At 37.8% G+C, this 11,071-nt stretch overlaps 1 protein-coding gene and 1 long non-coding RNA gene across 2 annotated transcripts; both read right to left on the bottom strand.

The window, feature by feature from the left end:
• Positions 1-2,412: 2,412 nt before the first annotated feature.
• Positions 2,413-5,506, bottom strand: LOC138900177 (uncharacterized). The gene is made up of 5 exons (XM_070186892.1): positions 5,427-5,506; positions 5,185-5,365; positions 3,534-4,941; positions 3,388-3,476; positions 2,413-2,829 (listed from the first exon to the last, which is right to left on the bottom strand). The coding sequence occupies exons 1-5, from the start codon at positions 5,504-5,506 to the stop codon at positions 2,413-2,415; spliced, it is 2,175 nt and encodes a 724-aa protein (XP_070042993.1).
• Positions 5,507-6,850: 1,344 nt separating this feature from the next.
• LOC138900516 (uncharacterized) lies at positions 6,851-9,239 on the bottom strand. The gene is made up of 2 exons (XR_011411580.1): positions 8,593-9,239; positions 6,851-7,348 (listed from the first exon to the last, which is right to left on the bottom strand). It is a non-coding gene; the product is annotated as an uncharacterized lncRNA (long non-coding RNA).
• Between the last annotated feature and the right edge of the window lie 1,832 nt (positions 9,240-11,071).

Below are 11,071 nucleotides of genomic sequence, written 5' to 3'. Positions count from 1 at the left end.
GACATGAGCATAATGTGAGACAATATACATCAAAATATGCTTATATTAAGCCGAATATCAACACCCCACACTTAGACTCTTGCTCGTCCTCGAGCAACGGACTACATTAACATCCCAAAATGTATCTATCACTATGAAAGAGCAATTCACAATTAATTCAATCAAACACTCTACCTTTTGACTATGGTTGATACCGGCAATTAAGCATGAACACACGAATTTCACACTCTTCCCGTTTTTAAACTAGCCCAAGTATACACAATGCTATCCAACCAACTCAAGCAACCTCTCCACAACTACCCTACCTCAAGAGACGATTCGTTACCACTAAGCATCCTCGGCTCACCTACTCACCCAACAAAAGAAGTGTACAACATCACCAATCCATCATGAGACCAAGTGCCCTCACCACAAGCAAAAGAGTGAAAATAAAAGTAGCTCATACATTCAAATATGCCATTGAACATAAATTGAGGACATCACACAATTGAATAAAATTCACTCCCTCTCACAAAGAATTCGTGTGCATCCCGTGGTCGTACAATAAGCTTGCATGTAGTGTACATCTCTACCCCCCAGCCCAGCGCTTCATGCTGGGCTTGGCACTGGGGGGTGTGATGCTTCTGTAATGTGCACCCCATGCAGCATGGGGAACTGTCCTGGGAGCCCGTTCGCTATTTGTTTTTTAATATAAACAAGCCTTAATCCGAGCATTCAATACATACATTATACACACCCCACACTATTCCCGCCTATAATTTTTATAACTACAAAGAGAACGAAACTAGTCTACTCTGACTAAAAGAAAACAAAAAAAACTAAGCTACGAAAGCATTAAAAATTGGGTATCCTCCCAACAAGCGCCTGATTTAACATCGCGGCACGAGTCAACACGCTTTCAAGCATCGGCTAAGTCCATCGAGGTCTTATGACGTGCAATGTCACCACCCCAATAATGTTTTACTCTCTGCCCATTTACCAAGAAGGTACCACTTGAGCTCGTATCACACAATTCCACCGCTCCATGAGGCCTCACACTTACCACAACGAAAGGACCTGCCCATCGAGACTTAAGCTTTCCAGGGAAAAGCTTTAACCTCGAATTAAATAAGAGAACTTCTTGACCTGGCTCAAACTCGCGATGATGGATATGCTTGTCATGCCATCTTTTGGTCTTTTCTTTATACAATTTGGCAATTTCGTACCCGTGCAATCTAAACTCATCAAGCTCGTTGAGTTGTAAAAACCTCTTCTCGCTGGCTAAGTCTATATCCATATTTAGCTTTTTAATCGCCAAATAGGCTTTGTGTTCAAGCTTGACGGGCAAGTGGAACACCTTCCCATAAACCAACTTATATAGAGATGTACCTATGGGGGTCTTGTATGAAGTTCGATATGCCCATAATGCGTCGCCCAACTTTTCGGCCCAATCCTTCCTATTTTCACTTACCGTTTTCTCCAGAATCTGCTTCCCCTCTCTGTTTGACACTTCCACTTGACCACTCATTTGGGGGTGATAGGCGGTGGTAACCTTGTTCTTAACTCCATACTTTGCTAGAACATTATTCATCAATTTGTTACAAAGTGAGTACCTCTATCACTTATCAGCACCCTTGGAGTCCCAAAGCGTGTGAAGATGTGCTTCTTTACAAAGTTTACCACTACCGTTGCATCATTAGTAGGAAGAGCAATAGCCTCCACCCACTTAGACATATAGTCGACCGCTACCAAGATGTACCTGTGACCATTAGAGTATGGGAATTGTCCCATGAAATCAATCCCCCAAACATCTCGTGCTTCTTCGTGATTGTTCAGGTTCTTTAGCATAAAAGCATCTTAAACAATTTTGGCCAATAGAAACCCGATTGCAGAACTTTTTGGGGTTCTATCCCCACTGTGATGACCTTCATATGGAGAAGCATGACAATCATGCAATATTGCATTCATCTCTTCCTCAGGGACACACCTTCGTACCAACTGATCTGCGCACTGCTTATATAAGAATGACTCATCCCACATGTAGAGCCTCACATTATGTAGAAATCTTCTTCTATTATCGGTTGTCAATTCTGGTGGCGTCACCCCACTTGCAATAAAATTCATGTAATTTGCATACCATGGGGATTTACTCGAGATGATTGCCAATAACTGCTAATCCGAAAATGTTTTTTTTATCGACCCCCCCTCCCCAGCCACATGGTTCCGATTTTCTAATCTGGACAAGTGATCAGCCACTTGATTCTCTGTTTCTTTTCGATCTCGGATCTCCAAGTTGAATTTTTGCAAGAGGAGAACGCATCGAATTATCCTTGGCTTGGCGTCTCTCTTTTCAAACAAGTACCTTATAGCTGAGTGATCTGTGTAGACGATGACTTTGGTTTCCACTAGATAAGATCTGAACTTGTCAAATGCCTACACCACTGCAAGCAACTCTTTTTTAGTAATAGTGTAGTTCATCTGGGCTGGATTCAGAGTTTTTCTCGCGTAATAAATAGAGTGAAAAAGTTTATCTCTCATTTGCCCCAGAACAGCTCTGATTGCTATGTCACTTGCATCGCACATCAACTCAAATGGTTGCGCCCAATCCGGGGCAATGATAATTGGTGCAATCACCAATATTCCATTCATCTCCTCAAATGCTTTCAGACATGCATCATCAAACTTGAACGGGATATCTTTCTCAAGAAGCCTGCACATAGGAGAAAACATTTTTGAAAAATCCTTAATGAAACGACGATAAGAACCTGCATGGCCCAAGAAACTGCGAATGCCCTTGACGGATGTCGGTGGGGGCAATTTTTCAATCACCTCCACCTCTGCCTTTTCCACCTGCAAACCATTTTTGGACACCTTGTGCCCCAAGACTATACCTTCTCGTACCATGAAATGATATTTTTCTCAGTTTAGCACCAAGTTTGTCTCTTCACAACTAGCAAGCACTTTATCAAGGTTCATTAAACAATTATCAAAAGAGCACCCAAAAACAGAAAAGTCTTCCATGAACACTTCTACAAATCTTTGTGCATGTGTGCCATAGGGACACGTAAATGTAGTTTTCTATTGGTCCTCTGGGGCTATAACAATCTGATTATACCCCGAATAGCCATCTAGGAAACAGTAGTATTCCTGTCCAGCTAATCTATCAAGCATTTGATCAATAAAGGGGAGAGGAAAGGGGTCTTTTCGGGTGGCATTGTTTAATTTTCTATAATCTATGCAAATTCTCCACCCAGTGACAGTTCTTGTAGGAATCAGGTCACTATTTTCATTAACCACTACAGTCATCCCCCCTTTCTTAGGCACACATTGAACGAGGCTTACCCATTTGCTATCAGAGATTGGAAATACAATATTTACGTCAAGCCACTTAATCACTTCTTTTCTTACCATCTCTTTCATGATTGGATTTAGGCGGCATTGTTTCTCTACACTTGGCTTGTGCCCTTCCTCCATGAGGATTTTATGCATGCAGAAAGCTGGACTAATGCATCTAATGTCAGACATCGTCCACCCAATTGCTCGCTTGTGCTCACGTAGCACTCTCAACAGCTTTTCTTCCTGTAATTTAGATAAGTCAGAAGAAATAATAGCAGGTAAAGTATCAGAACCACCCAAATACGCATATTGAATGTGAGGGGGCAAGGGTTTAAGTTCCAATTTTGGAGATTCTTCAATCGACAGCTTTGGAGGAGGCCCACTTGGCCTATTTAGGGGCTCAAATGGGTTTAATCCATGCATGTAAGCACATGATGCATCTAGGATATGCATCACCTCCTCAACCTCGTCATCAATCTCCAAGTTATCGAACAACATGAGTGATTTCTCTAGAGAATCGTCTAGATATACACTCGTGTCAATAAGTTGCTCATCCACCTCCACAACAGATATCATAGAGAGCTCCTCATAATGGCGGGGAAGTTGGATTGCCTTATAGACATTAAAAACTACTTCCTCATTTTCCACCCTCCTAATCATTTTTTCCTCTCTCACATTAATAATTGCATCACCTATAGACAAGAGAGGTCGTCCCAATATGATTGAAACTTGTTCATCAGCCTCATAATCTAGGATAATGAAGTCCGCGGGGAAGATGAATTTCCCAATTTGCAGCAACACATCTTTAATCTCTCCCTCAGGGTAGGCTATGGACCTATTAGTTAGTTGCAACATCACAGTGATTGGTCTTGGAGCTCCCAAACCTAATTGTTTGAACAAGGACAAGGGCATCAGATTTATGCTCGCCCCCAAATCACAAAGATCACGACCCACGTCGATATTATCAATCCGCACAGGGATGGTGAAGCTTTTAGGATCCTTAAGCTTTTGAGGAAGCTTGTTTTGGACCCTTGAAGTGCACTCCTCAGTAAGTGTGACTGTCTCAAATTCAGTCAATATCCTGTTGTGAGCCACTATATCTTTGATGTACTTAGCATACTTTGTAATTTCGCGAAGTATATCCACCAATAGAATATTCAATTGAACCTGGCTCAACATGGAGAGAAATTTGTTGAATATGCGATCATCATTCTTCTTCTGCAATCTTTGGGGGAAGGATGGTGGCGGCCTTGCAGCATTCACTGGCTCTGAACTTGCGTCATCTTTCCTTGACTCATGTGTTGCCTTAGGAATCAACTCCCCCTCATATATAGGCTTGTCCTTTCTCTTCTTTGGCACTTCTTTTAATTCTCTCCCGTTTCTGAGTGTAGCTTTATTAACTTGAGGGTTTTTCTCTGTATCACTGGGAAGAGCGCCTGCAGGCCTAGTATTTTGATTTGACACTAGCTGCCCCATTTGTCTCTCAAGATTTCTGAAATCGGTCCTGAGTTGTTGATTGTCAAGCAACAACTTCTTCAACAAGTCATTCGTACTCTCTTCTATTTGCTGGGGTGGCTTTTGAGGTTGATTAAAATTTCCTTGGGGCCTATAATGATTCTGAGTCGGCTGATTTTCACCCCAGGAGAAGTTATAATGATTCTTCCAATTTGGATTGTAAGTGTTCCCATATTGTGCATGCTGGTTCATCGGGCCTCTACTTTGTTTCTCCGCATAATAGATAGATTCAGGATTCGTGGGGCACATGGCACTCGTGTGACTGGCACCACATAATTCGTAGCAAGTCGTCATCTATTGTACATATTGCATCTGTTGTGTTTGGTGTATTGTCATTCTATTCATCTGATTTACCAATTTTGCTATATCTACTCTCATGGCTGGGAAGTCATCAAGCTCAAGTACACCGGCTGCTTTCTGTTTAATTGCTCTTCTTGATTCTCCATCCCCTTGCCAATTATGATCATTAGCAGTGAAGTTGTTTAGCAAGAGCTGGATTTCACTATACGGCCTCGCCATGCAACTACCCCACAAGCTGAATCAAGATTCATCTTTGATGTCTCGTCTAGACCATCAACGAAAGTATGACCCAATACCCCATCAGTCTGACAATGATGCGGGCAGTCTCTAAGTAGCTTCCTGTATCTTTCCCAAGCTTGACGAAGAGTCTCGCCATCCCGTTTTTTGAACCCAAGAATCTGGCTCCTCGGTGACTTTGTCTTCTTAGTGGGAAAAAACTTGATTAAGAATTTCCTTGCTAGATCATCCCAAGTGTGGATTGAGTTCGCATGCTCATTTTGCAACCATTCCGTAGCTTCCCCCAATAGTGAAAAGAGAAACAGTGTCAGCCTGACATAGTCCTTGGAAACGTTTGGATAATTGTTAGTGTCCGTAATTTCCAGGAAGTTCCGAATGTGCCTCTGCAGGTCTTCATGAGATAGACCAACATATTGCCATGTGGACTAAATCAGTTGTACCATGTACTGTTTGAGTTCAAAGTGACACGTGATATCAGGCTTCATAATAGCCTGAGTCATATTAGCAAAATTAGGCCTTGCATCTTCTATCACCGGACGCTCTTCATTACTTTCCATCTCTATTGGTTGTGGTTGAAATACGATGTTCAACTCTCTTTCTATGCTAGTTTTAGCGTCGACTTCCCTCCTCACTCTGTGAAGTGTTCGTTCAATCTCAGGGTCAAGAGGAAGGAGGTTGTTTGCGCTTCTACTCCTCTGCATTAAAGAGAAGATCATGCGTTAACACAAACAAGATAAACTGAAAATTAAAACTTGAACAAATAACTAATAGAAGCTTAACTCACACAAGTAGTTAATTTCTAAGTCCCCGGCAACAGCGCCAAAAACTTGTTGCGACCAAACACACTCACACAAATATACGTAGTCGTCAAGTAATAGAGTAGTGAGTAGAGTATCGTTCTCACAGAGACTTATGATTAACTTTTGACTGCTTTAAACTCAAATGACTTATCGATTCAAGAGATTTCTCACAAAATATATAAGTGACTAATTTACTACCTAAGCTATCAAGCAATGAAATAACTAGAAATCAACCACAACACTTAAGTAATTTCGAATAAAAATCAGTAGGGTAGAGTATTCCAAGGTCATAGGCTAGCTAACAATCATGTTGCGTTCTTGGCTTACAATGACTAACTGATTTATCTGGATTGTTGATTGCCATGGTTGATATTACTCATAAGAATCTGTAAAGTTCTTACTCGCCTATTCGAGCTAACTTAATGCCTATATGTCTATGGAATTAAGACTAACAAGAATGCATTTACATTACCTATATTTCAACAAAGCAAAGCAATTAGGTATATTTCTATCCTAATTGTGAATCAGTTCCCCGATGCCCGGGTTCAAGAACTTGCTCTGTTTAATTCTATATGCAATCTAGAATTCCCTCTTTCGAGTTCAACTCTAGATTCGTAGATAGTATTTCACTGTCAGCTACTCAGCAAAATAATTAAAAATAAAATTAAATAAACAACCCAATATGATAAAATCCAACTCGTCAATTTAAACTTCAAACGTCAACATTCATGTAGTACCCATGACCCTAGAACAATAGGGTTCTTAGCCACTCATGTTCATACAATCATCAAAAATAATATTTTCAAACATAAAATCAATGAATACTAGAATAAGAATGGAAGAATTGATCAAATCTGTACTCCCGAGTGTTTCGTACTTTTGCTTCTCTCTCAAAGTCACGTCATCTCTCTCAAAATAGGTTTAGGTTGGCTTTTATATGAGTTGGGGTCATCTTGGGGTCGAAATAACCGAGTCCTAGTCGAAATAGGACATGTTCACATTTTGAGCGTCCAGGGCAGCATGGGGCGCTGGCCCTGGCGCTCAACTTTTCTTCATTCTGTTTTGTGCGCCACAAGTAGCGTCCCACGCTGCATGTGGCGCTCAACTGGGAAATTTCTCCTTTTCTTCCTATTTTCGCTTCAATTCGAGCACTTTCGTTTCAAATCGCTTCCGAATGATTCCTACACATAGAAATACCCCAAATTAGCATAAAACATTATATTATACATCCAAAATTTATGGGGCATGAGCATAATGTGAGGCAATATACATCAAAATATGCATACATTAAGCCGAATATCAATGATAACGGGGTAATGTTGAATACCGAATGAGTTGAGGCACTAATAAAGCTCGTTGTTGCTAAAACAGACATTGGGGGACTCCTCCCTTCTATATCACGCTAGCTGAGAACCTTCTCCAATATGGTATCATCAAAGTTAAACTTTATATTAACCTTGTTAACCTCATCATCATCGGATATCAAATACCCTTGATATTCGTTTCCGAAGAGCCAATTCCAATTCAGTTTTTCCCACGATGTAATTTGCTTATTAAAACGCTTTCTTTCTTCTAGGGTTAAAACTTGAAAGAATCCCAAATTATGGTGTAAAGATAATTCATAGACTAACTCTATTTCTCTCCGGGAGTTGGTTCCTAGAGTTAGAATTCGACTTTTGTAGTAATAAACATAAAGCAATTTGTATTTTTCCGTGAAGATCAAATCCTAGAACGAAATTAAAATAAGGAACATCCCAGCAACAATTTATTAGAGAGGATGGCAGAGCCTTCGTCTCCCCTGTTGTGACATTGTATAAGTAGAGTTGAGACTTACGTTTACAACAAACAAGGCCATTAAAAAGATTTGAGCAGATATGGATCCCTGATCTTGTGTTTGAATAATAATGAGGCGCCAGTTGCAAAGAAAATTCCTTTTTTAGTTGTAATCTTGGGAAATTGGATAATATGGAAGTGGCCAGTGGGTGGCAGATAATATGGGAGAATCCCCAATTGAAACAAGAGGTGGGTGGCTGAGGGACGAGCATGAGAACAAGCGATGTGGGATTTGATAAAGCAGGAATCATGTCGTATCAAAGTATTTCAAGCTTTACGGAGAGTGACGGATCTAAGATCAAGTTACTGACAAGGAAACATAAAAAAAAAAGAAGATAAAACTAAACAAAAAAAGGAACAAAGAAAGTATGTAAAAAAAAAACAAAAGAAGAAGAAAATCTGTATTGGAGAATATGAAGAAAATATCAGCGAGAATGAATAATAAAATAAGAAGCTCTAAGTTAAAACCAATTAAAAGTAAAAGTCAGCAAACTAATAGGAAAGACTATAAAGAAAATACAAAAAGGGAAAAGAAAATTTTGTAATGAAAAGAGGACGTGAGCTCTTATAAAAGGTAGTGGGGGAATCAAACCTGCAAGCTTGTCCAAGCATGCACCGCACCTTCGAATCAATCTTCCAACCAAAGCAGCCATCTAACCTTTTGAGTAATGCGTGCCCCTGAATTTATATACTGTATTTATGAGAAGTTTCTATATAAGCATATAAGGTTCGCATCGAGGTTATTGGGCGCTTGAGCACTCAAAACACTATATATATAGATCCGTCCCTATTTACAGATACGCTTAAATCGCACGAGAGACTTTGCGGGGAGCCATATCAGTATCTCGAATACTATGTCATCTCCAAGTTGAACCCTAAAACCATGATTCTGCTTCTTCTTCATTGGTCGCCGTCTTATTTGAGTACTTTTTGTTGATAGTTTTGTGGTAGTGATTGCAAACCCACTCAATTTTATTTGAATTTATTCCATGTTCCTGCTGGTGGAAGCTCAAGCTACTCCCCTCTTAGAGCTTGGCCAAGCTTCTCGGACGCCAAAAGTAATTTTTTTTTTTTTGTAAAAAGAGTACTTTTTAAAAAATATAATGTGTTTGACCAAAATAAAAAAATACTTTTGGCCAACAACAGAAGCAGTTTTTCTGCTTTTGGAAAGAAGTAGAAAATTCTAGCTTCTTCCAAGAAGCAGAATCAGAAGCAGAAAATTAATTTATTCAAGACAAAACTATCCTCACCATAAATATATATATATATATATATATATATATATATATATATATATATATATATATATATATACACACACACACACGTGTATAACTTTTCTACCATCAGATACATGAATCATGTAAACTTTTCAAATTTATTTTTTGTCTTTTCATTTGTTTTTGCTTCTTTCGCTTGGATAGTTTTTTTTTTCTTTTTCTTTTTCTTTTTTCTAATTTCTACCATTATTTTAAAAATTAAAGATATCAAATACATGAATCATCTTGTAACTTTTCAAATTTATTTTTGACTTTTCTTATTTTTGAAATGCAAGACAAGTCTTCTACTATTATGGAGGCGTTGCGTGATAGAATTAGAGATGAAATTATTGAGAAATATTATCATGTGTGAGTGACTTTGCTTATTATTTCATAGTTGATTATCAATATATAGTAATTTATGGAATAAACTTTAAGTCATCGTGTAAATAACAAGTAATTATACTAAATAATATTATTGCTTTGGTATAACTATATATGTTACAAGGATTTAAATATTTAGTATGTATATTTACTTTATATTTATATTTTAATTAAATTAAATTAAATAAAATAATAATAACAGTCTCTTATAATAAATATTTAAATTTATTTATTTTTTAAATAATTATAAAACCTTGGTACTATCCTTTTTGGTAATTTGACGCTCAAAAGCACTTTTTATAAAGATTGGCCAAACACAATTTGTTTATCAAATATTACAAAAAGTACTTAAATGAATTGGCCAAACATATTTTTTTTTTTCAAAAATATTTTTGAAAAAAATATTTTTCAAATAATTAATTTTTGACAGCTTGGCCAAACGGGCTCTTAATCTTCTCTTACTCCTCCACATTTATAAAAGAAGTTGAGCCGACAGAGAAAATAAGAGGAAATTAGCCTAGTATTACTTTTATTTCCATAGTTTGATTGGTTTCCGTGGTCATTTTCCAGTTCTATTAACATTTGGCAGTACATTAATTGCATTGCCACAAAGGTAGTGTACCATAAGTCTCCATATTTCCATGGTCTTTTTACCAATTCTACTAATATTTGGTTATAAATAACTTGGTAACCTATAGGGTTAGCCAGGTTTCACTATTTGAGTTGGATTGTTACTAGGGTTTTAGCGCAAGTTCTCCATATTTGAGCTGGATTCCTAATTTTTCAATATTAGTAGTATGAAACTATAATGGAGAAAAAAATTCGAGTAAAATATTATGAGTAACAGCGTCATATGAGAGATGTTTTGTACATCTAACCTGTTGGTATACTGTGTTCGAAATCAGAAAATCAGAGAAGGAAAAAATGTTAATTCAATAAACAAAACATTAAATAATTCCGAGCTCACAAGTTGCTTGGGTATTCTTAAGGAATTTAATTCTCTCACTGTTGTCCAAAGTTATGGATTAATTTCTCCCAAGATAAAACGGAATAACTATTCTGTTATAGCGGTACTACAAATCACCGAACTTCAGCGAACTAATTAACAAACGGAGCAAATCACACTTGACACTTATATTTATTTGAAAAATAATACAACAATGTAGAAAAGAGGGGAGAATTTTTCAAATTTTCAATGTATAAAAAATGAGGCTAAGCCTCTAAATTTATAGACAATAAAAAGTGTAATTCAAAATGTGCCTCTTCCATTTCCCATTCACACCCTTCAGGAAACCTAACATGACTTTCATATGATTACTTTCTTTAATTTCTTGTTGTTACTCTTCAACAAGGGAATGTGGCATATATTCATCTTAAATGTAATAGTGATGACTTTTCTGAAGAATTTGCTATGAATTAAATTAATTG

Source organism: Nicotiana tomentosiformis, chromosome 10 (assembly GCF_000390325.3).
Source record: "Nicotiana tomentosiformis chromosome 10, ASM39032v3, whole genome shotgun sequence".
Classification (NCBI taxonomy): Eukaryota; Viridiplantae; Streptophyta; class Magnoliopsida; order Solanales; family Solanaceae; genus Nicotiana; species Nicotiana tomentosiformis.
The sequence above is the reverse complement of the archived record's forward strand: the minus strand, read 5'-3'. Positions and strand labels throughout refer to the sequence as shown.

Bases quoted from the DNA above. Each gene is read 5' to 3' on its own strand.
- LOC138900177 (XM_070186892.1), bottom strand. From the start codon at position 5,506: ATGGCGAGACTCTTCGTCAAGCTTGGGAAAGATACAGGAAGCTACTTA. The intron at 4,942-5,184 runs GTAAATCAGATG...GGTGAAAATCAG, and splicing joins GAGTAGATATAGCAAAATTG to CCGACTCAGAATCATTATAG. The intron at 2,830-3,387 runs GTAAGAAAAGAA...AATGGTTTGCAG, and splicing joins ATCCAATCATGAAAGAGATG to GTGGAAAAGGCAGAGGTGGA.